Below are 25,148 nucleotides of genomic sequence, written 5' to 3' on the forward strand. Positions count from 1 at the left end.
ATTATGGCACTTGACACATATATGTGTCAAATAAAATAATTATCATATTGTAATTTTCGTAAATAAATTACGAACAGATGTGTTTATTAACAAGTAAATATGTCTATTAATAGATAGACATTCAATTCTATACAAAAAGTCACAACTATTTGTATAGGTGTCTTTTAATAAACAGACATGTCTATTACACAAACAGTTGTATCTATTAGAAATAAATATATATGTCTATCTAGAAAATGTGCCATGACTTTTCATTTTTTATAAATATCGATGAATTTTCAATTCAGATATATACTACTTCTACTTCTTCTTCTTTTTTTCTAGTCTCTCTAAATTCGGTTCGTATAAAAAGCTCTTAAAGGAAATCTTTAAGAGTTGCTGTCTGCAGATTTCAAGTTTTGTTGTATCCTGGAGGTATATTGCCATAACCTTGCAGTAATCTAGTGGGGGGCAATTAATATCTTAAAAATAGTGATTTATCACGCCTTAAAACCTATTCTATACCCACTGCCTCAACAGATGTATGGATCTATGAGGAGTTACGAAATGAGTTTGTTAAAGGAGAAAGGGGGCTATTTGGCATTGGGGAAGCTATCGGTGATATGGAAGGAGAGGACTGGTGAGATGTTGAACCAATGATGGTGGGTGTTGAACTAGTGACGATGGAGGGACGGTTTTGTGTGTGTCAAGGAATGAGGAAGGTATGGTAGAGGTTGGGGGAGATGAGCCTAATAGTGTTTGCGTGTGGTTAAGTGAAAGTAATTTAGACATTCCCTTTACCAATAACGTTTTCTGTAAAAAAAAAATAAAACAAAAGGACTAAATAGTTTGATTTTACAAAATAGAGACATTTTAATTACCTCTAAAAATTTTAGAGACCAATTAATAAATTTAGACAAAACTCTGAAACTTTATAGTAATTAACCCTAAAATTTATTCAATCTACTTTAAGTTAAACATAAATAATTTACTTTAACAAAATGTAAAAGCTTTAAATACTATCATATTTATATATATGTCATCTATTATGTTTGTCAAATTTGAGTTTTTGAATCTGAAATGAAATGGTTGATATTTCATTGTAAATGAAATTTTAATTTTGAAAATAAATAATTATATATCAAAAAATAAAATTTCAATTATTTATTTTAAAATCAAAAATTAAAATGAAAATATCTTGATAATTTACTATATAAATATTAGTTGTTTGATAGTGTAAAGAAAAAAAGCTAATTATAATTTTTTAAAAAAATATATAAAAATTAATTTGATTCTTGTTGTTTTAAAAATAACACATTAAGTGAGATTTAGTAATGAAACAACATTTTAGTAATGAGATTTAGATTATATTTTAATATTTAAATCTTAGTTGCATTTTAGTACTTAAATTATTATTTTATAAAATATTTTATAATTTCTGAAATTAATAATTTTTTTTATCGATGACAACGTAAATATTAAAATTATTAATTTTGAATCAATAAATAATAAAATGTTTTCGTAAAACAAATTTGATTTTTTTTTATTTAATGTAACAGAAATTATGAAATGATGTATTTAATATAAACTTAATTTATAAAAAAAATAAATTTAATAATTATTAAATTATATATTTATATTAAAAAATATCTAAATTTAATTAAAATGTATATGATAAATATATAAATTTAAATATAAATATTTAATATAATAATTATTAAACTTAATTACACGAGGTAAAACTCTTCGTAATCACACCCATTATGAAAAGAGACTTGGGTTGAAGATTCGCGAAGAAGAAAAGTATGCAAGATTTTTGTCTTTTGAAATCAGGCAAGACACTACCGCGTATCTCCCATGATAGATACTCTCATCAAATAAATTAAAGACACGTCACTTTTACTTATATTTATATATAAATAGAACTTAATGGCGAAGTTAGACAATTTTTTTTTTATCCATATAAGCACACCAGATAAATTATTAATATTTAAATTCCACATCTTATAATTTAAAAAAAAGGTTTTAATATTATGATAAGTTTTATATATAATTAAACAATTAATCAAGTTCACGAATTTAGACACCATTACAGAACTCGTACAAAATTAAGAAATCTTAGGTGTTCACACTCTGTTAATCTGGTCAATGGCTTGTGGACCAAGAACGTTAATTAACGGAGGAAAGGAACATGTTAAAAGGAACGAGACAAGCTCGTCTGAGTCTGAGGTCAAACACGGGGACATGTGTTATGCAATCCAACGCTCGTGGGCCTCATAAAGGTTACGTTGCACTAATCACTGTCTGAAAGAAAAGCCAACCCAGCATGGGTATTAGTGGTATAGGCTGGCGGCTGCTTTTGTCTATCTTTAACAGACCTTCCCTGAAGGTTCCTCTCTCTAGGTTATCGCTTTCCAGTTTCTCTTTTAAATAAGGGCCTTTACTTTCTCATGCCTCATAGATAGCATCTCTGTCTAAAGCTCTGGTCTGACAGGGGATTCTTTACCTTTCTTTAAATTTTTATTTCATCGTCCACCCAAAAAAAAATCATCTGTTCATCTTTTTCTATTTTTAGATATATATATTTTTTATAGTATTTAGCTCCAATTTTTCTCTCTGTATTTTGTTTATTGCACATTTATTCAGGTAAAAAAAAATACCCAACTGTTTAGGTCGAGCACTTATTTTTTGGGTTCTGACTTTGTAATCTCTGTTGTATATTCCTCTCTCTCCAATCTTTTTTTTCAAGATTCTGGATTTTCTCACTTGTTCAAGTGGTTTTATGGGTTCTTTATCGTTTCTTGCACATTTACTCAACTGAGATCTACTCGAATGTTATAACATAGGTCAAGACTAATAATTTCTTTTTTAAAATTTATTTATTTTAAATTTATCTGGGAAATTGACCTGAGCCATAGATTTCTTATCTTGTTCTAATTGCTTTTCCTCAAATTGCTTGGGAACCCGAAGGAAGTGTTGTTGTTCTTGATGGATACCCTTCTTCAAGAATTTCCTAATTCCATGAATAGATTCAATTTCGACCATTACCCCGTTTCTTTCTCTCCAAATAGAAATCTTCTTAATGGATATGAGCTCAATAATAACTTGAGTAATCCTTATTCCCCCGTTCCTTCATTTGATCCACAACCTCCTAATGACTTGACATCATCTTCTCCTTCATCCTTGAGCTCAGAAGGACATGATCCAAATAATAATGTTGTTCTCAAGTACATAAGCGATATGCTTATGGAAGAGGACTTAGAGGGCAAGACCTGTATGTTGCAGGACTGTTTGGCCCTCCAAGCTGCAGAGAAATCCTTGTATGATGTCCTTGGTCAGGAATATCCCCATTCATTGTATCACTGTTCTCAAAATGTTCAAAGTCCTGATGATACTTCACCTTGGAGTAGCAGTGTTGATAGCAGCAAGAGCTATCCAGCTGCTGTTAATACTTCAGTTGAAAATTCAAATTGGATTTTTGATCGAGTTGATTTAGATTTACATGGAATCCAAAGTTCTCTTATTGACTCCCCTGAAAGTACCCTTCTAGGACCATATTTCCAGAGTGATATACACCCGTTAACAGTGGTCAGGCAACGGATAGGAGATGGTGATTCTTTGGTATTGGCACCAAAGAGCAGCCCAGAAACTGAGAGAGATTCCTCACCGAATAGTTCACGGGGACGGAAAAATCATCAACGTGAGGATGGTGATTATTTAGAAGAAGAGAGGAGCAACAAGCATTCTGCTATTTCTCTCGCAGAGTCTGAGCAGTCAGAGATGTTTGATAAGGTATTGCTTTGTCCAAGTGAAAACAGCAAGTCTGAAGCACGTGCTCTTCATGAAAAGTCACAGAATGGAGCAAGCCGGAATGGGCAGGGTAAAGGATCTAATGGCAGAACGACGCGAGGAAGGAGACAGGGAAACAAAGGAGAAGTGGTGGATTTGCCAACTCTGCTAACACAGTGTGCACAAGCTGTGGCAATCAGTGACCAAAGGACTGCAACAGAGCTACTTAGGCAGATTGGGCAACATTCTTCAGCTTATGGGGATGGAAACCAAAGATTAGCATATTACTTCTCCAAGGCCCTTGAGACACGTTTGGCTGGTACCAGTACGCCTAAATACACGCCGCTTGTAAGCAACAAGACACCAGTTTCTGATATCTTAAAAGCTTACCAGGTGTATGTTAAGGCATGCCCATTCAAGCGAATGTCAAATTTCTTTGCTAATCAGACAATTTTCAAACTAGCACAGAAAGCAACTAGGCTCCACATTATTGATTTTGGCATTCTCTATGGTTTTCAATGGCCTTGCCTCATCCAGCGCCTCTCACAAAGGCCTGGTGGACCTCCAAAGTTGCGAATTACTGGAATTGAGCTCCCTCAACCTGGTTTTCGCCCTGCTGAAAGGGTCGAGGAGACTGGCCGTCGCTTACGAAGATATTGTGAGAGGTTTAACGTCCCATTTGAGTATAATGTCATAGCACAGAAATGGGAAACCATCAAGTACGAGGATCTCAACATCAACAGAGATGAGATGACTGTTGTTAACTGTTTGCATCGGTTAAGGAATCTCCCTGATGACACAGTTGTAGCAAACAGTGCAAGAGATGCTGTCTTAAAATTGATCAGGAGAATCAAACCAGACTTATTTATCCATGGAGTTGTTAATGGTACCTATAATGCTCCATTCTTCGTCACTCGGTTTCGAGAGGCACTATTCCACTTCTCTTCCATGTTTGATATGTTTGACGTTAACGTGCCTTGCGAAGATGAGCAAAGATTGCTGTATGAGAAAGAAATATTTGGAAGAGATATTATGAATGTCATAGCATGTGAGGGTACTGAGAGGGTTGAAAGGCCTGAGACATACAGACAGTGGCAGGTTCGAAATATAAGAGCTGGGTTCAGGCAGCTTTTATTAGATCAAGAAATTTTGAAGAAAGTGAGATCTACTGTGAGATCAGAGTATCACAAGGATTTTGTAGTTGATGAGGATGGCGGGTGGATGCTACAGGGATGGAAAGGGAGAGTTATCTACGCTCTTTCAGTTTGGAAACCAGTCCAGGATTAACATGTATGCTCGTATATGGAATTAGTGGTTTATGAGAAGGCCCTACTAGAAGTTTTGTTTCTATCTTTCATGTAAATATAGCTAGAAGTTTTTAATATTGATGTTTAATTTTTCCTGCCCAATTGGTGAAATATATTTGTTCTTTTTGAGATCACCATCCCAGCTGTGTGTTAAAAAAACATTAACCAATACATCGATTCCAATGGCTTTTACCAGAAAACAGGTATTCATGGTATAAACCAAACACACATTATTATCAGAGTTATATCCTTTGGATATAACCAGATAAAGATGGTGTTTGTTACCTAGGGAAGTGACAGAAAATGAAGGAAAATGAGAGGAAAGCAAAGAGGGAATTAGAGGGAAGTTTCTGGATTTGATTATTCTTTGCATACCCCAAATTACATTTCCGAGTGAACTATTACAGCAAACTCATTTTAGTTATTGCTAACAGAATCTGTAACTTCTCCTGATAAACTCTTCCTGAATAGTTCCACAGCTTTTTACTGAGCTTGGGCAAGGCAGAAATGGGCACACCTGTTGAAGGGTACCCAGGAATCAAAAGTTCTGCCCATATGCCTCATCTTGAATTTACCAAATTGATCTTACGTTTGATTGGAACAGCCAAATAGAGGTCTAAATGACAAAACTCAAAGCAAAAGTGTCCATAAGTGCAGCAAAAACATGCAGCTTTCTCAAGGTTCCCAAGGACTAAAATATTACCAATAAAATAATGCAAGCAGGAATACAAATTAACTTCTTTGTCTTGAACTTTTGAGACAATCTTCAGTAATTTTAGGCAATAAATTATAATGAATCAGTACACGAATCATAAAATAAAAAAGGAAAATCGGTATGCTTCTGGAATTCAGCAGCACAGAATGAAAATTGCTACAAATGAACCGTAGATCAAACACTGGATTCCAGTAAATCTTAAAAGATGAATACCCAGGCACACACACGCAAACCAATCACTATTCTGCCTAATATCTCCCATTCCAATTGCCAATTTGTCATATGCTTTCCTGTGAGAGAGAGCAAGAAGTTGGGAGAGAAAAGGGAGGGGGGGACCATACCAGAAGTTATCAGTGATTTAAGCTGCTATACCCCCGGTCATTGCAGCTACAGGATTAGTAATTGGAGGATTATTGAGAAATGTTGAGATGATTATAGAAAGCCAACAACTGATATGTGTCATACTCTTGATGCATGGCAGACACTTTCATCAAGTAAAGTGAAGATGGTGATCAGGAAAAAGAAAAACAATTGGGAGAATCTGAAAACAAATATGATTGTAGGTAGGTAGAACTTGCAAAAGAACATAGTATAATTTTACATTGGAACTCCCAAATAAAAAGAAATTAAGTGGAAAAGAAAAAGTCTACTTTTAAATTATAAGTAGATAGACTAAGGAATACATTTATTTAAGTAATTGATTTGGACATCATGATGGGAACCTAGTTCCCACAACCCCCCCACATGCATCCACATTAACACGTCAGTGACTTGTGGATCCAGATTGTTAAAGTTAGCTTGTCAACCACTTAATTCAATAATTTATCTAGTTTTGCATTGTTAATTGTAACATTCATCATCTCCCATTGGCTAAAACATACCTAAGGTACCACTCATGTATGAAAAGCTGATCATTACAAAGCTTGGAAGCTGATTGGTATATAGTTCATTGGCTTCTTAAACAGGCTTCTGGACTTTTCCTGCTTAGTCTGTACAAGCAATTTTTCTATTCAATTTTCTTCAAGTAAAACTGAGTTTACAGCTACTTGGTATAAATTTAGGAGAAATTTCATCTTTGTTCCCCTCCAACTCTCCTTAAATCCTAGTATAACTAAGCCACAACATTCAGTGTTGTTATTTTGCCCAAGATCCTCAGCAACTGGTAAAGGGGAATCAAAGTTGACAGTTTTTGAGAATCAAATTTCAGTCTGGTTCCACCAGTAGTCTTTATGGATGATGCTCTACTCCGAGCACCTCCAGGTGCCAGGACCAGATTCAGATTTGACTGTGGCACCATGTCAGCCCTTCCAAATCACTATCTTGTCAATGGTTTTGAACTGAATCATGAATATGTAGATCCTCATCCACATCAGCTTCCAACAAATGCACACACTTCAAGCAGGGATTCAGCATCACATTCAGGTTCAAGCCCTGAAGCAGATTCCCTCGACAATAGTGATTTCTCCAATTCTGTTCTCAAGTACATAAGTGATATGCTTATGGAAGAAGAATTAGAGAGCAAGAACTGTATGTTGCATGAAGGTTTAGCCCTCCAAGCTGCAGAGAAATCTTTCTATGATGTTCTTGGCCAGAAGTATCCTCCTTGGTCGGATCAATCATCCAACTTTCATCAAAACATTCACAGCCTAGGCAGCGCTTTCACTTGGAGTGCCAGTAGTGATAGCAGCAACACTTGTTCTACTTCCATCAACTTGGTTGAATCAAGTTGGATTTTTGACCACGCTGAATTTGAATTCTCTCATGTAAATACCCTCCAGGTGCCAGATTTATGCAGTCAGTCATTTTCAAATGCTAGTTCTTTGATTCCATCAGATTTTCAAGAGAAGGATAACACCAGGGATTATTACTCGTTTAATGGTTTGAGGGAGAGGAAACTTCATCAGTTTGAGGAAAGTGCCTATCTAGAAGGGAGAAGCAACAAGCATTCTGCAATCTCTCTTGAAAAGCCTGAGGAAACAGAGATATTCGACGAGGTGTTGCTCGGTCAGACAGGAAAGAATGATTCTGGGTCATTTTCTCTTCAAAAAAATGATGAAGGGAAGTTGAAGAACAATGGGCAAACAAAAGGGTCTATAGGTAGAAAATGTCGCTCAAAGAAAAAAGGTAGTAAAAAGGAAGTGGTGGATTTATGGACTCTCCTGCCTCAATGTGCGCTAGCTGTGGCTAGCGATGACCAAAGGGCTGCACAGGAACAGCTAAGACAGGTAAAGCAATATTCTTCCCCTTATGGTGATGGAAACCAAAGATTGGCACATTTCTTTGCCAATGGCTTGGAGGCACGATTGGCTGGAACAGGGACGCCTGGATATACACCCGTGGTAAGTAGTACAACATCAGCTGCTGATATGCTAAAAGCTTACCACACATATGTTACGGCATGCCCTTTCCAGACAATGTCATACCTTTATGCTAACCAGACTATCATGAAACTGGCAGAGAAAGTGACTAGGCTACACATTATTGATTATGGCATTCTCTATGGCTTTCAATGGCCTTCCCTTATTGAGCGTCTCTCAACAAGGACTGGAGGACCTCCAAAGTTGTGTATCACAGGCATTGAGTTTCCTCAACCGGGCTTCCGGCCTGCAGAAAGGGTTGAAGAAACAGGTCATCGCTTAAGAAAATACTGTGAGAGATTCAATGTCCCATTTGAGTACAATGCCATAGCACAGAAATGGGAAAGTATCCAATATGAGGATTTCAAGATTGACAGAAATGAGATGGTTGTTGTTAATTGTTTGTATCGGTTAAAGAACCTCCCTGATGACACAATGGTAGCCAACAGTGTGAGAGATATTGTTCTGAAACAAATGAGGAGAATTAATCCAGATATCTTCATCCATGGAGTAGTTAATGGTACTTACAATGCGCCCTTCTTCCTCACACGTTTTCGAGATGCACTCTTCCACTTCTCAGCATTGTTTGACATGATTGATGCTACTATACCTCGTGAAGAACCTGCGAGACTGATGTTTGAGAAAGAAATATTTGGAAGGTATGCAATGAATGTCATAGCCTGTGAGGGTGGGGACAGAGTTGAAAGGCCAGAGACATATAGGCAGTGGCAAGTTCGAAATGTTAAGGCTGGGTTCAGGCAGCTTCCATTAGACCAGGAGATCACGAAGCAAGTAACAGCTACTGTGGAATCAAATTACAATAAGAACTTTGTTGTTGATGAGGATAGCCGGTGGATGCTGCAGGGATGGAAGGGGAGAATAGTCTACGCACTTTCAGTTTGGAAACCTGTCCGTGATTAACATAAGAAACTCTGTTTATTAACATGTTAGAATTAATAGATTATGGGCTCCTATTAGAAGTTTAGTTTCTCTTGTCTTATCTAGTATGTTATTGTTAATTAACTTCAGATTTGTCAGTGTTTCTGATTCATTTCACCTTGCATAGAAGTTCCTTAATTGCAGAATCACTAACACGATCCTGAATGTGCATTAGCTTTGAAGGGACTCCCAAGTTTCCTTTTCTAAATCCTCTAGCAATTAGCTAGGATTCTATGATGCTGTGATACCAAGAAAAACTTCAATGTCTCACCTAATACAAGAATTAACTTCATAGTTTCTTTGCTTCTTTTCCCCCTCGTTGGCATCCATCCAATAACTTTGATGATGGAACTTGCATTAACATTTCCATAATATCCCATAAATAATCTAATGTAAATCTCCAAATTCAGATGTGATCGTTATAATTTCATGCGGCCCTAACATACCTACCACAACCAATTTAAGAAGCCAATTGGATTCTTTGGGCTCTCCCAGAAAGTTCACTCTGATGAAATGATTACCTAAGACCAAAGCGTGTGCTTTCCAAAAAAAAAAGGTGTGGGACTCGCACCAAAACTTGCTACCCTGCTAAGTAACAATTCCTCCACTTCTCTAATGAGGCCCATCTACCTTCTTTTTCACGGGGTTTAAAAACATTATTTGAATATTCTCTCGGTAGATTATAGAAGCTATGAATTTTCACTTTTAATTGATTTAGATCCAAACTACAGTTTTGAAAGCCGACTCCATTCCTCTACTACTGAGTTGTAAAGTCTAACACCACTTAATCAAAATTCAATTCTTGAAGGTACCGTGTTTCATACACCCAGCTATGCTGTATGTCTCATCTCATGGGACACTGTCAGTCTGATCCTAGTCCAGTTATTCAGGTCAATTTTGTTCCGAGTCTTTGATAGTCTCCAATTTTCATGTACTAACATATCCTGTACTTTGATGGTCAACTTGAATTGAAGTTGACCGTGATTCTACACTTCTATCTTCAAATCAAATGGACCCAAGTACTGCCTTTCAAGATCTGTCCAAATTTATTTACTAATGCAGAGTCAGAACAGCACCTCTCCAAGGAATACTGCAAAAGTTTTTTCAACGTACAGACACCTGGGTGACGAAGTTTAATTACCAGAGGCAAACGCATAAATATTAACAGAATCAAAAGTAGGCCAGGTGGTTAAAAATCAATGGCATCGAATTTGATACCACACGTAAGGGAGAGAGTCAAACAACTCTTAAGCGACACATTACAAATCTCAAAGCTCGTATACAAAACCAGCGTATTAATAACGTGATGACAATGTTTTGGGTTTTTTTTCTTCTTTTCCGAGTAAAATTCAATAGCTTAAAAAAAGAATGCAAGAGGCAGAATCAGAAGGACAACAATTATAACATCAAATTTAATAACTTGATAATAAATTTTTTATAAAAAAAAAATTCCACAATTTTTAAGCTAATGACCTATTTATTCTCACCCTCTCTCGTTTTGATTGTATTGACTTTTTGGTCTGCGCATACTCCAATCCAGTTTTTCATGTTTTGGTTGCTTGAAGGAGCCTTATCTGCTATTTGGTGATGGCTGCTGGCCACCTTCAGTTTTTGGTGATTTATTCCGATTCTGTAATTGAGTTACTACTTCAGACTGTTTTCTTTTAAGGTCTATGTCAGATTTTCCCCTAAAAGCGTTTGAACACCCTGCTTCATCTTGTGATGATCCATTTTCTCTGCAAAGAGTAAAGAAAGTTTCGTCCAAAATTCATATACACGTACAAGCATGCAACCAATTGAATTTTTAACCATTATTCCGTTCACTATCTATTACCATGTGTTTAGTTGATTGCCTATCCCTTGATATATTTAACAGCTGAGCACCCTATCTCTAGCAGGAAAAACAATAATTAGTTTTAACTGAATTATACCTTTGCTTAGGAGGAAGTTTTTTAAATTAATGAGAGGTTTTTAAAGATTTAAAAACCTTGAACTTGTGTTTCTATTTGAGAGAGAGTGAGGTTTTCAAGGTTTAAAAACCTCCATTTTCCAACCCATAACCCATCAATTAGAAGATTTTCTCTTTAAAACTTTCAAATACTTTAAAAAAACTTCTCTTCCTCTCAAACACTAAAATATTACGAATGTTTAAAAACCATGAAAAAACTTACTTCAAAAAACTTTAATTAAAAAAAAAAAAAAAAAAACCCTTACTTTACTACCTCCTCCCAAACAGGGTATACAGAGTCAAGAGAGAGAAACAAAAAATGGATGACCTTGCCCAACATATTTCATTAACTTATTAGAAAATGCCAACTTAATTATATAAAATGGCCTACTCAAATCCTATTTTCTATCCTGTATACTTGCATGTTCTCTAAATGACAACAACATTGTTATAAAGAAAAACCCTAGGCTTTATATTCAAACCACACCCGTATTAAATGTACAACATGTACTAGATGCGAGTTGGTCATTCTAGGTTTGAAACAGGAAAACTTCATTTTTACAAACAATTATGTAGGCAACTATCATTACAAAAACAAAGAGATTTTAAGAAAGTCAAACCACCCACCTAAAAGATGTCCTACTCTGACCACTGGAGCCAGTGGCATGCACATCAGACACTTCAGGCTGGCAGACGTTAGCTGCTTCTTCATTTAGTTTCTACCAAACAATTGATTTGGTGTGAGAGCATAAGCCATAAGAGAAGCTCAGGAGGTGACTGTTCATAAGATAAAAATGTTCAGATCACTTGATCTTTAAACTCACATCAACAGAAGGATTAAAACTTTGAAATGACATCCGTCCCATAACTGCTCCTGGAAGGGGATCCCCTTCCATTATTACCATGCTACATGCACATAAAAAGGCAGTGTAAGAGGTCCACATGTTATAATAATATGACATCAAGAATCTAGACCATGCATAGGAGCTAATAAAACAACACTAATATCAAGGTCATAATCAGTAAGATAATGGCTCTCAAACTGATTAAGAAACCTCAATTTATGGACCATTAATCTTACAAATAACATCAAGGACCATGGCTGATATATCAACAATTCAACATAATAAAGTGAAATTGATGGACCAAAATATGGGGCAGTTTGAGTGGAAGACAATCATGCAAAAATTACAAGATTAAATTTGTTCCAAGGACAGGGTCATTCATCCCGACAGTAATACAAGGGGAAAAGGAAAACAGAAAATGAATGATTGCCGTTTCAAATGCTTGACAAATAAAATATATAGCTTCATTCATTTGCTTATTTATTCACTTTCATATTATTCTATTTATTAATGATAAGAGGAATATGATTCTCAAAGGAATAAAATCACACAAAGCCCATACCATATTCTACCCTAAGGTAGTTAGCAATGCAGTCGAAACTCAGAAAGGGAAACCAAGAAGAATTATGACCAACAAAACTGAAATCAACTTAAAATTCAAGAAGCAAAACTAATATATGCTACATTACCACTTCCTAATGATACCAGGGAAAAGAAATTCCCATCTGGTTTCTCCTCTTCTCGTTTCTTAGTTTTTTCCTCTCTCTGAGCTGCCCTTTGCATGAATTATAGAATAAGATTCCCACATTAGTACACGTGTAAGTTACAAAGTTAATTGTGCATGTTCCAGAAAACAGAAGTAAAAATTCATCAAAGGAAAGGAAACCCAGATAAATCAAATCAAAACCCAGTTCAAACCCAAGACTAGCAGTAGAAACTAACAACAATGAAGCTAAAATGATAGAATTTTTAAAGTTTGACGGGTAAACTACCTTCACGTTCTTCAGAGTACTAGATATCTCGCGCTTTGCCATATCTGGAGTTCTCTTCTGGAAACAAACAAAGGACCAGATTAAAAACTTCGTAAGACCTCTTTCCTCTCCAAGAACCCGAAGCAAGCAGCTTTTGTGCTCTGTTGTTTCTACTTTATACAACGAAGGCTTCATTAATTGGAAGAAGAAACTCTATTTCTGATTTAGGGTTTCATAACCGCCCTCGGACCCGAGACTCATCTGTGGCGCACTGGAGTTTTAATTATAGCCAGTAATTGGGTCGGGTTGAGAATGGATACTGGCCAGCCCAAGCGTTGCACACTTTAATTTGTAATTGTAATTAATTTTTTGTTATTTTTAAATGACTTGAAAATTTTAATAAATTTTAGATTTTATTTATTCCACATAAAATAATTTATTTGTGTATTTGTTTAGAAAATAAATTATTTTTTATTATTTACTTGTAATGCTCAAAAAACTATGAAAAAATATTTTCAATTAGTTGAAATTTATAAAAAAGTTATTTTTTTTAATTTATAATGCTATAAAAATATATAGATTATTAAATTTTAATTTTTATTATTTTGTTATTAAATATAAAAAAGAATATTAATATCATGGTGGTCAACATTGACTGTCATTGACCTTTACTGACCAACGTTGACCATAGTGTTATCAATGGTTAAGGGTGATTAATAAATCAATGTATAATTTTTATAACGAATATATCTAAATTGTTTTATATTTTAATTAATATATTAAAATTTAGAAAATCACTTTAGTTTTTTAAATAACGGTATTGTTTTCCTTAATAATAAATATTAAAAAATGCAAAAAAAGTCATTCATGAAACAAATGTAGGATTAATGTATGTAAATTTAATTCTTATTTTATCTTTTTAATGTAAAATTATTTGTATTTATCTACATAATGATCGCATTAATATTTATAAAATTAATATAATTATAAAATAAAAATGGTTAATAACATATATACCATGTTACATAATTTGCATGCACAAATAAAAATCGTTAATAACATAAATACTATGTTATATAATTTGTATACACAGGGTATTAATTTATTACTAAATATTTTATATATTTTTTTTATAAATTTATAGTAATTTTTAATATTAAAATAAATAATATATCTAATATAAATTTAATCTCATCGTGAGAATAAATTTAAAAATTATTTAATCAAATATTTATATCAAAATTTATATAAAATTAATTAAAAATATATATAATAAATATGTGTACTTAAATTAAAATATTTAATTTAATGATTAAAAAAATTCATGAGTTTAACTTTTTACAATTACACGTAAAATAAAATTATCACTTTAATTTAAATTTTTAAAATCGATTCTTATAGTATTACACTGTTTTGCCCATTAAGGCATTAAATGGCTTATAATAGAGTAATTAAAATAAAAGGTGCAATTACTGGTGATGAATTTAATAATTATTAAATTAAGTATTTGTATTAAATTTATATATTTATTTTAATATTTTAATTAAATTTATATAAAATTTTATATTAATATTTAATTTAATAATTACTAAACTCATTCTTATTCGAAATTTAATTTATATTAAATATATTGTAAGATAAATTTACTTTTTTTATTCATATCCCAAAGGGGAATCATCATATTAATGATTTATATTAGGATTATGTTTAATATACTCTTAATAAAATTTATTTAATACATATTATTAAAAAAATTACTCGAATTCTTTATATACACGCCGTTGTGGATGTATTGAATTGTATCATTGGATGATACAATTTTTTGCCCATGTTTCAAGGTGGGATCCTCTCCCACGAGGTTGCGATCTGCAATAGCAGTCGTACGATTCGATGAGCATCAGGACTGCTTGGTACAAAATGAGTTGGTGTCCGATATGCATACGATAGACATTCTCCTATACCTATAAAATCAAAGGACCCGCACTCTCCTTAAATAACCGTCATTCACCCACAGCAAGTTCCACCCATCCGGGGACCGCCTTCCTCCATTCACCCAAAACTGTGTTGGCTCCCCGTCGTCATCAGTCAATCTCTGATTCCATAGGTTTTGATCCTATATCTCTGCTTTAATTGCTTTTTGGGTACTATATCTTGATCTTTTTGTTTTCCTTCGAATATTTTGGTAAGACTCAATAGCAGTAGTGCTTGTGTGTTTTGTGTATATAAACATGTCATTATACATGTTTTGAAATTATCTCAACATTCTCTCGTAAATGAGGTGTTTTTGGGTTTGATTCATTTTTAATACGAATTGGGTTTTCTTTTTGTCCATTAGGTTATTTGTTTTCTCTGCTCTATCTTTACTTTTCACATTTATTCAGGTGGACATCTTGTGGGTTGGAGCTGTTTAACTCGATAGACATGGTATGTTAATAACCTATTGCCATATATTTTGGTTGGACTTCTATTGATTATCAAATTAGCGGACATGAATGTCATGCAATTGTTGATTTAAAGCTTTTTGTTATTTAGTTTCTATGTATGTGATGTGTATTTAGAAACTATCAATTGTACCTCGAAACTTTTATTGGGTTTTAAGCTATGAGCGTTCTTTTCATTGTATGCAAGTTTTGGAATGAGTCAAACAGAAGCTTAAGCAGCATACACGGTTATCTAATAACTATTAAAAAGTTTTGTTGCTCTAGTTTCTGGGTTTGTTTTCATTGAAAATGTTGTACTTCTATTGCTGCACTCATTTGATCATTGGTTTTGGCAATTGCAGGCTCGGCTAGACCCCCACAGTTCAACGTTTGAACGGAGTTATCGCTGTTACCCTGTCTCTTTCATTGATAAGGTTTGATAAATAAGTGCTGAAATTGTTTTTAATAATTCTCAATTCCTTGTAATGGATTTGTTGGCTTCCTGTGCAGCATATTTTCATTTGATCATTGTATTTGTGGTTGATGAGTACCACTTAAATATATCACTCTAAACTCATTCTAACCATGTGAATATTTGCAGACACATGTGGAAAAGGGCGATAAAAGTATGTTTATCTTCTCATTTAAGTTGTTTTTTTCCCACCTTTTTTCTTGACAATTTCTTTACAAAGGTTTGTAATTGATTAATCTTGTTGCTTCTAGTTATTATGCCTCCCTCAGCTCTTGATCACCTTGGTAAGCAACTAATTTTCAATATTTTTTTCCAGTTGCTTCATCTCTTTAATTTCTGCTTTCTGGTCATGTGTTTTAAGATGGATTTTTTTTTTTTTCCTTTTGTATTCCTGGTTTTGTTATCATAGCATCAATCACAAGTTTTATATGTTTGCTCTCCAGCTTCTTTGCACATTGACTACCCAATGCTTTTTGAACTCCGAAATCCATCTGTTGAGCGAGTTACACATTGTGGGGTTCTAGAATTTATTGCTGATGAGGAATCATATTCTTGCCTATTGGGTATGCTTCTATTGTGATTCTGATAATATGCTAATGCTGCTTGTTAGTCATCTGCTTATTTGTGTTATACTTTCAGATGATGGAAAACATGCTCCTGCAAGAGGGAGACATTGTGCAATTAAAAAATGCCAGCCTCACAAAGGGAACTTATGTAAAGCTGCAGCCCCACACTAAGGACTTCTTAGATATCTCCAACCCCAAAGCAATGTTGGTCTATTATTCATTTTACTTTTCTTTCTTATAGTAGAAAGATTAAAAATTCTTTTTATGCATATTTATTTCTTCCTTGATGTTCCCTTGCAGCTTAGAGACTTCATTGAGGAACTACTCTTGTTTAACAACTGGTGATACAATAATGGTTGCTTATAACAACAAGAAGTACTACATTGACATAGTTGAAACAAAACCATGCTCTGCAATCAGTATTATTGAAACAGACTGTGAGGTAGATTTTGCTCCGCCTCTTGACTATAAAGAACCTGAAAAGCCAGCTCCATCTCCTAGGTCAAATAAGACACCACCTGAAGGTTATCTTTTTAGTTTTAATGTAAAAGTTTGTCAAATTTCTGAAATTTTTTATCTTTACTTTTTTTTTAAAAAAAATTTGGGTGTTATAAAAAGTGAGCCCTTTAAAGAAATTGCTGCCAATCTTAATCTTTTTTTTTTTTTTTTGAATTTTCATCTTTCAGTTGAAGAAGAGCCAGCCAAAAAGATGCCAAAGTTCAGTCCATTCACTGGAGTAGCAAGACGTTTGGATGGAAAACTATCAGCACTAGCAACTGCATCAGCTAACAATCTGAAACAGAGCCCTCAAGAGGTTGGGAAAGATAGTAGTAGCTCCAAGCCATCAAACTCTGCATCTTGTTCACACTCTGGGAAGCTCGTCTTTGGTTCAAATGTAAACCAACCCCGAAGTGGAACACCAAAGGTACGTTTTTCTTTGTTTGTGGTGGCGTGCAGACCAATTTTTCTGCTGTACTGCTTTAAACTCAGCATTTGCTTTTTAATTCTCAGAATGCCCCAAATAAGAGCAGTCAAGAGGCACCTCAGAAGGTTGAAGAACGTAAATTTCAAGCATTCACAGGGAAAAAGTATTCTTTGAAAGAATGAAATTTATTGAAGTTCTCTGCCATTCGTCCATTTTTTTTGCGATAGAGGCTAGTTCAACTCATTATGATGATTTTGTGGAGGCCAGAGGGTCTCCGTGCTTTTATTGCAAAGTAATTATGTTTTTAAAAACAAGTATGGTGATAGAAACGTCAAAGTTACTTCAGAAGAGCATATGCTACTTTTCTTCTGTTTAGTATATTTTTTCCATACAAAAATCCTACAAAACAACCTCACATATTTATCATCTGCTAGGCAGGGAACTCCGTAGATTGTATCTGCAACTTAGTTCCGTCATTCATGTCACCAAATTCACAATCTCACGCAAATGTGCTTCATAGCCTACTGTGTTGCAAAATGAATTTTCCGTCATACACAAAAAACAGCACAAGTGGACAAGCGCGGTTTACTCTGCCTTAAGAATGGCCAGGACGCAGCAGGAGCCATTTTCGATCTATCCCACGGCCGGTAGGGAGAACTTTCTCCACTACTGTTCTCTGTTCCGTTCATTGTCATGTGATGCGTGGGGAATCTCATGAGATAGGGGTATACTTTCCATATCTACTCTCGAATGAAAAATAGAGATTGCATTTGGCAGGCCAAAACATTGTTTGGTAACGGTGGTAATGGAGGAGAATTAAGGGGTGGGAATTGAGTTTTTATGGGAAATATTGTTAACCACAGGTGGCATCAACAATATAACCATATGAGCAGGTGATTGCCATATCACATAGCTCACTAGAATGACGAAAGAGACTTTTTTTTTTTTTTTATTTCTCCCTATAATAAATCAAGATTCATATTCCAAATAACCCATGCAGGAAGGCCAACCCTGCTACAAGCCCCCAATACAGGAAGCTAAGATCACTTAAACTACAAATCAGAGAAACAAAGAACAACAGAAGCTAATGTGAGAGCTCAATGGCTCAAATGTTACAAAAGTTGAGGGGAAAAAAAAGCGTGTTTAATTTCAAACAAATAAGATGTCATCGTGTGACCGCATTAGATAGAGTTGAGAAAATGCCCACCTACAAATATGCTATGCCTTAACTGAAGTCTCAATGGCAACCTTCCCTGAATACCTCACATCTTCAGACTTCTCATTAGCCTCCCAGAGCTCCGGCAGTGCTTCCTTGATATTGTGGATGCTCTCAAGTGCATAGTCTACACCTTCAGTGCGATGGGAAGAGCCTACCTGTACTCACATCAGGAAGAGTTGATTGTCAAGGCAAAAATTCTGCTGAAGCCTGAAGGTACAATTATGTTCATGGTTTGATAAAGTTAACTTACCCACACAGTGTTGAGGCCCAGCTGTTTCCCAGTCTGTAAATTACGGATGCTGTCATCGAAGAACAACTGGAAAGCAATAAATGACAATGTCAATAAAAGATAAAAGAGACTATCTGAGGACCCAGTGACCAAGAAATTAATTATAGGAGTTCAAGTTAATAACGCATGAGGAACTGGATAATCGGAGATCATAATCAGAACGAACCCACACTTTGAAAACAACTGTGATAATATGCAAACGCTATATTACCATAGATTGAAGCAGTTAAAAGCCAAGACAATTCTGAACCCAATCACAGATCGTAATAAGAATAAATATCTTACCGTTCTTTGAGGGTTGATGCAGGCAATCTTAAACACCTGGTCAAATGCCTCTTCAAATGGTTTGCAGACAACTGGTGACCTTGGAAGTGCAATACCAGCATTCAGAGCAGCCCTATATTCATTGATGTCAAAAACTGCATTTTCATCCTCTTCAACGGGATTATTTCCTTTGTTAGTGTTATTCAAGGTCTCAAAGCATATAACTCCTTCAAAGCAGTCCTCTAACCCAAGTCTATTGAGGACCCTCTCAGCATGATTCTTATCAGCATTGGTGAAAACCTATACAAAGTGATCAAATCATTATCACGAGAAGAAAAACTGATAGGAAAAAAATACAGACCATCAAAAAGCAGTCAATACATATGTAGCAAGGATTAAGGAAATGAAACTTACAACTTTCCGAACAGGCACACTGTGTAAAAGATTTCTAAGAACAAGGTCAGGCTTTAGGATATCATAGGGTAATTTTCCATGAACAAAACTGTACAATAGACAAAGTGTTAGAAAAGAAGCATTTCATAAAAAGATACATAAAGACATAAAGAAACAACCGCTTACTTATGGAAGTCATCATAGTCGAACTTATACCCAATAGCCTGGAGATAAGAAAAACCACAAAGAGCAAAACATTTTAATCAGGAGAATCCAAATGAAGCATTCTCCATACCCAGAAGAAAACACACAAAAAGTTGCTTGAACCATACCCTGAGACCAGCCAATGTTGTCCCATAATACTTGTACAAGGAAACACACAATTCTGGGACTTGACTTTCCTCAATGCGGAGCTTTTGAATCATATACTCTAAAAAATAACGAATTCCGAAGTGAATTACATCATTCAACTAATTCAAAATTATATACACGCACATATGCTTAATTAAAAATAGGCAAAATTACAAAATGTAACTACCTTCAATATTCTTGGTGACATGTTGAGCCAAACCAGAACTGTTAGGATAGAGCGTCTCATCTAAATCTGACAAATGATTATAACCCATCATCAGATTAAACTCTAACAAGAAGACCGATTGGCTATCAAACAACTATGATGACAAGATGAAAGATTTAGAAAGCATACAAGAGCTTACCAAAAAGGAGACAATCGTACTTCTCCAGAGCCACTGGTTGGTTCTCTTCATACTCCATTTTTATATGCAGGCTAAAAACTAAAAAAAAAAAAAACAATTGTATCAGAGAAACCACCCAAAATACCCAAAAGATAATAATGATAATAATAATAATAATAAAGGGAAAGATCAAACGCATGGACGCCATGAGAACGCCACATTCAAGCAACATTACAACAAGAAAGGTCAAAAGCACCAAAAAAAAGAAAAATAAGACTCAAGTCAGGTACTCCATCAAATGAGACCCAAAAACAATGTAGAAAAAAAAAAAAGAAAAAGAAAAGTGAAAGAAATTGAAAAATTTATACAAAGGATAAGCCATTACCAGATGGATCGCAGAACCGCACAAAGATGTAGAGAAAGCGCAAAAGGGAAGATGCAAGGAAAGAAGTTTAAGAATGAAGTTGGGTTCTATTAAATAGAGAGAGGCCGGGCGGTTGAGGATGCTGCTCGCTTCACAGGGAAAATAAATAATTTTATTTAATTTCAATAAATTTGATTTGATGGAATATCTAGAAGAAACTGAAATGTAGAGACTGTTGACGAGGGATTTTTCAGTGTTTTCGAGCACACACTCTTTCTGCTCCGGTTCCTCTGGACGCGTATCAGAGTTTGACACGTATCCATCAAGTTGAAAGACTTTTCCGTGTATTATTGATAAATGAAGAAAAGATCGATTGAAACGTGTTGATTGCAGAATTGCCGTGTCTTGATTCTGTGCATCACTGTGGAGGAGATATTGCGACACCCTTAAATGGAGGTTGCCTCTCCCTTAATTTATTTTTTAACTTTTAAATTTTATATTTTATATGTGATTTCAGGTTTTTACATTGAAATTAAATTACTTAAATTTTAATAAAATATTTTTTAATTTAATTAAATTACTCTTTATTTTAAATTTTTTAAAATATTTTTATTTACATTTTTTTTTCCTATTGAATTACCAAGCTCAATTCACGGTCCTACACATTACAGAAATTTCATGATCACGACAAAACCGAGGAATGCCTTTATCGAGTGCCCGAGAGCCAAAATTTTTGGGAAAATTCATCAATTAAGACTACCAAAAACAAAATCTTTATTGATGATCATCAGTAGGGATAAAAATTTCCTGCACAAATGATCGATGTTACAGAAACTGAGATACACAGTGGTAACTTAGGCTGTCACAGATGTTTCAATTGAAACACTTGCTATATATTTTGTAGTTTCTGACTTCTTGCTATTTGCTTCCCAGAGTTCTGGCAGTGCTTCCTTCATATTGTGGATGCTGTCAAGAACATAATCAGCCCCCGAAATTCGATTCGATTTGCCCACCTAAAACCCAGTTTTTTCAGATTAGCATATGAGGAAATTTTTTTTTCTTTTTTCAGATCATAAATGCCAAGAAAGAGAAATCCTGTGGTGACTTACCAACACAGTCCTGAGTCCCATTTGCTTTCCTGTCTGTATGTTCCGGATGCTATCATCAAAGAATATCTGAAAAAAAAAATAAAGCATTATATAGATAAATTCTTCAAGTTAAAGCTCAATTGCAGGCAAGAAATTAATGAACTTCTAGCTTTGAAATCCACGTACTGTTCTTTGAGGATTGATGTTAGCCAATTTAAAGGCCTGTTCAAATGCATTTTCAAATGGTTTGCAGACGATTGGAGTTTTAGGAAGTATTGAACCAATATCAGATTGACAAGAATGATCAGAGATTTCAAGCATTTCACTTCCAAGTTGAAGCTCATTTTTATCATCAAAACTAGTACTGGTTTTGCCACTGGGATTAAGGGTCTCGAAGCATATAATCCTCTCAAAACAGTCCTCCAATCCAAGCTTGCTTAGAGTTTTAGCCACATGGGCTTTATCAGCATTTGAGAATATCTGTCATAATAAAAACCAAAGCATCATAAATTTCCAAATCCCTTTTCTAACTCGCGCAAAATTAAGAGGCTCGTGCAGTGTAAATGTCAACTTACAACTTTACGGACAGGCAAGCTAAGCAGAAGACTCCTTAGAACATGGTCAGGCTTCAGCTTCTCATAAGGTAATCTTCCATGAACAAAGCTGCAAATTATAATTCAAAGTGTCAGATGATTGTCATGATTTATACAAAGTGGAAGCATAGAGAAGACATTAAGCACACACCTGTGATATTCATCGTTGTCAAAATCATAGCCAATAGCCTAAAAAAAACAAAAAAAAACAAAAAACCAATACATTAATTATAATTCAGAATAAGCTGTTGAAATGATTCAATTTTTTCTTTTAATTTTACATTTTACATTATGGAAAAATATATAATAAAGTACCTTGAGACCCGCCATTGAGGTTCCATAGCTCTTGTACAATTCTTGATTCAATTGAGAGGCTTTATTTTCTGGAATACCAAGCTTCTGAACCATATATTCTGGAGAAGGGCAAGAATAGACAATTGATTAAGAAGAGCAAAACAACTGAAAATAAAAAATCAACATCACAATTTATTAGGAATGCTGTGAACAATATAATATACCTTCAATGTTCTTGGCGCATTCCTTCGAGAAACCAGTGCTTAAGGGATACAGGGTATCATCCACGTCTAAAAAATAGTTACAATTAATAAGATTAATACATTGGAGAGATCCTTTTCCAACAATAGGGAAAAAAGAAAAAAAAAGTTAAAGAATTAAATGGAGGAGGCTTACCAAAGAGAAGAGTGTCATATTTTAGCAGCAGGGATTGCTGGTATTGATCTTCATATGCCATGTTGAATTGGTGATTATGAAGTCTCTGGTAAGGAAAAAGAAAAAGAAGAGGGGATTGGTTATTTTGAAAGAAAATGAATTAAGGAGGAGGTAGAAGAAGACTGCAGGGATGGAAGTTATTTGTTGAACTTGTGAAGAAATTGAAAGATATATAGAAAGGAGCGTAGGGAGAGGGAAGAAATACAAGTTTCCATTTCACACCAGGGTCCAACAATCCACACGAAAAAAAATATCACCATTTCCCGTGAATTAACTAATTATTCCCCACTTCTTTTTGACTTGTTTGCCAACATAGAAATTTCTGGAAAACCATACTCTTCCCACCTATGCCAGAGAACACTCTTATTTTTTCAGTTGTTTTTTTTAAGAATTATTTTGTGCTCATGAAATACATGCTATTTCTATATAAAATTATGAAATTTACTTCTTATTAACATAGAAAAGATAAAAATACATATTTAAGGGAGCATTAAAATTTAGTATTTTTAATATATTATATAATTAACTTTTTTTTTACCTTTTTTAAATATTCTTTTTTATAATTAAAACCATAAAATAAATCTTAAAATTCTTTAAAATAAATTATGATGGTTAAAATTTGAAATTTTAATTAGAAATTTTTTCATTATGTAATCTGAATGATAAGGGTAAAAATCAAAGAATTTCTTCAGATTTTTTTTAAAATTATTAAGTGTGATAAATAAAAAAAAATTAATTTAGACATGAACGTGGGATGCTGGACAATAATTGTAGATAACATGGCAGAAACATTTAATTTCACATGTATGATTCTTCTCTTGTTTAACATTTTCTGTTGGGGGCCACATGTCATCAATTAGGTCATAAATTGCATTTACTTTATTATCAATAAAATAAAATATATAAAGCTTGTGGAGTGGCCATTTATTTATTATTATTATATTCATGATGTGAAAGTATTAAAAGAATGGTCTAATTTATATATTTCTCTAAATTAATTGAAATTTTTTTATTATATTTTTTTCCCTTTTATTGTATTGTTATGTTTTATTTTTCTCATATTGCATTTTTCATATATTTTTTTAAATTAAAAGTTGTGGCTATGAATTTTCTATTTAGATTTTTTTTTCTCGGTCGCTTTCAAATTCATCTTTGCCATTTTATTATCTTCTCAAAACAAATTCCATCCTTTCTTTTCTCTCCTTTGTATTTAAAGAGAGAAGGAATTTTTCTACTTTCCATGGACGAAAATTGGATTGAAAGTCAAATATAATAAACCACAAAAATAGATTTTTTTTTCTTGAGAAAGACTATAAAAAAAATTATAATCAATGAAAATTTAAATCTGACACTTAATAAGTGAATGATATACCTTTAATCATTATATTAAGTTAAATTATTATAAAAATAATAATAATAACATAACTAAGATGCTATCTGATCATTTTTTATTTAATTTTAAGAAAAATTTCGTGATTATTTTATTTTATAAATTATCATGATAAAAAATTGATATAATGATAAAAGTAATAAAATATAAATAAAGAAAATAAAATACAAAATAATATATATATATATATATTTCGGTAATTAATTTGATGAGTGTTGATTATGATCTAAAATTAATTGTTTACAAGTAATATTTATATTAATAATTAGCACGCTTAACATGGCATTATATTTATATATATAAACATCCGCAACTTTGAAGCTTTCTTTATTTATATAAAAATGATGCGTACATATAATTTCTTTTGTTCGTTTTTAATCATTTTGTAGTCTTTCTATATCAATTGAATTAAACAAGTTATTTTCCACTAAATGTTTATATATATGTATGTATGTGTGTATAGAATAGTCTCTTCTTATAACTAATCCATGAATAAAATAGTTGAGGTGTAACTATTTAGATAAAGAATGGTAATAAAGAAATGAGGGCATAATTATTGGATATCTTTCCATAATTTAATTATTTATTTGTTTCATTTGGAAGTTATGTAGTATTTTATTTTTTTAAACGGTCCAAATAATTTGGCCAACAAAATTAGTTGAATGTCAAAAATCAAGAATTTCAATTCATGGGAAAGGAAGGAAGGAAGGAAGGAGTAGACTTTGATTTTTCCTACCTCTAGTTGGTGACCGATGGAAGCTTCGGCAACTTAATATATATATATTCTAATTACATTAAAAATTCAATTTTTTTTTCTTTGTGTAAATTTACGTGTTAATTCAAATGTTTTATGTTCGACAATTTGGGTCAAACTTCATAAATTAGCCTAAT

The 25,148-nt window shown here is 33.6% G+C and overlaps 5 protein-coding genes and 2 long non-coding RNA genes across 11 annotated transcripts; 4 read left to right on the forward strand and 3 right to left on the reverse strand.

Moving 5' to 3' along the window:
• Window positions 1-2,416: 2,416 nt before the first annotated feature.
• On the forward strand, window positions 2,417-5,212 carry LOC110636953 (scarecrow-like protein 14). Its single transcript, XM_021786857.2, has one exon. The coding sequence runs from the start codon at window positions 2,968-2,970 to the stop codon at window positions 5,053-5,055; it is 2,088 nt and encodes a 695-aa protein (XP_021642549.1). The 5' UTR covers window positions 2,417-2,967; the 3' UTR covers window positions 5,056-5,212.
• Window positions 5,213-5,801: 589 nt separating this feature from the next.
• LOC131183083 (uncharacterized) lies at window positions 5,802-13,179 on the reverse strand. 3 transcript variants are annotated; one of them, XR_009151246.1, is made up of 3 exons: window positions 12,872-13,126; window positions 11,662-11,940; window positions 5,802-6,080 (listed from the first exon to the last, which is right to left on the reverse strand). It is a non-coding gene; the product is annotated as an uncharacterized LOC131183083 (long non-coding RNA). The 3 variants fall into 3 exon arrangements; XR_009151245.1 differs by lacking the exon at window positions 5,802-6,080 and adding an exon at window positions 10,422-10,822; XR_009151244.1 differs by lacking the exon at window positions 5,802-6,080 and having other exon boundaries at window positions 11,359-11,940; window positions 12,872-13,179.
• LOC131183082 (scarecrow-like protein 14) lies at window positions 6,635-9,198 on the forward strand. The gene has a single exon (XM_058152992.1). It carries the CDS (start codon window positions 7,020-7,022, stop codon window positions 9,066-9,068), a length of 2,049 nt encoding a protein of 682 aa, XP_058008975.1. The 5' UTR covers window positions 6,635-7,019; the 3' UTR covers window positions 9,069-9,198.
• A 1,549-nt stretch (window positions 13,180-14,728) lies between the features above and the next one.
• LOC131183086 (uncharacterized) lies at window positions 14,729-17,475 on the forward strand. Its single transcript, XM_058152997.1, has 10 exons — window positions 14,729-14,954; window positions 15,232-15,274; window positions 15,633-15,704; window positions 15,872-15,896; window positions 15,994-16,026; window positions 16,186-16,284; window positions 16,359-16,512; window positions 16,609-16,832; window positions 16,995-17,233; window positions 17,320-17,475. The coding sequence occupies exons 2-10, from the start codon at window positions 15,272-15,274 to the stop codon at window positions 17,413-17,415; spliced, it is 945 nt and encodes a 314-aa protein (XP_058008980.1). The 5' UTR covers window positions 14,729-14,954; window positions 15,232-15,271; the 3' UTR covers window positions 17,416-17,475.
• A 681-nt stretch (window positions 17,476-18,156) lies between these two features.
• LOC131168800 (uncharacterized protein C24B11.05-like) lies at window positions 18,157-20,621 on the reverse strand. Of its 2 annotated transcripts, none has more exons than XM_058152995.1 (9): window positions 20,479-20,621; window positions 20,115-20,185; window positions 19,937-20,002; window positions 19,731-19,828; window positions 19,585-19,622; window positions 19,420-19,507; window positions 19,027-19,305; window positions 18,703-18,768; window positions 18,157-18,607 (listed from the first exon to the last, which is right to left on the reverse strand). In XM_058152995.1, the coding sequence occupies exons 2-9, from the start codon at window positions 20,170-20,172 to the stop codon at window positions 18,452-18,454; spliced, it is 849 nt and encodes a 282-aa protein (XP_058008978.1). In that variant the 5' UTR covers window positions 20,173-20,185; window positions 20,479-20,621; the 3' UTR covers window positions 18,157-18,451. The 2 variants fall into 2 exon arrangements, with proteins under 2 accessions (XP_058008978.1, XP_058008979.1); XM_058152996.1 differs by having other exon boundaries at window positions 20,115-20,192; window positions 20,479-20,595.
• Window positions 20,622-21,191: 570 nt separating this feature from the next.
• On the forward strand, window positions 21,192-21,726 carry LOC131183087 (uncharacterized). Its single transcript, XR_009151247.1, has 2 exons — window positions 21,192-21,306; window positions 21,391-21,726. It is a non-coding gene; the product is annotated as an uncharacterized LOC131183087 (long non-coding RNA).
• On the reverse strand, window positions 21,208-23,360 carry LOC131183084 (uncharacterized protein C24B11.05-like). Of its 2 annotated transcripts, none has more exons than XM_058152993.1 (9): window positions 23,125-23,360; window positions 22,829-22,913; window positions 22,657-22,722; window positions 22,454-22,551; window positions 22,290-22,327; window positions 22,121-22,208; window positions 21,732-22,025; window positions 21,567-21,632; window positions 21,208-21,470 (listed from the first exon to the last, which is right to left on the reverse strand). In XM_058152993.1, exons 1-9 carry the CDS (start codon window positions 23,125-23,127, stop codon window positions 21,312-21,314), a joined length of 897 nt encoding a protein of 298 aa, XP_058008976.1. In that variant the 5' UTR covers window positions 23,128-23,360; the 3' UTR covers window positions 21,208-21,311. The 2 variants fall into 2 exon arrangements, with proteins under 2 accessions (XP_058008976.1, XP_058008977.1); XM_058152994.1 differs by having other exon boundaries at window positions 23,073-23,360.
• Window positions 23,361-25,148: the final 1,788 nt, after the last annotated feature.

Source organism: Hevea brasiliensis, chromosome 9 (assembly GCF_030052815.1).
Source record: "Hevea brasiliensis isolate MT/VB/25A 57/8 chromosome 9, ASM3005281v1, whole genome shotgun sequence".
Lineage (NCBI taxonomy): Eukaryota > Viridiplantae > Streptophyta > Magnoliopsida > Malpighiales > Euphorbiaceae > Hevea > Hevea brasiliensis.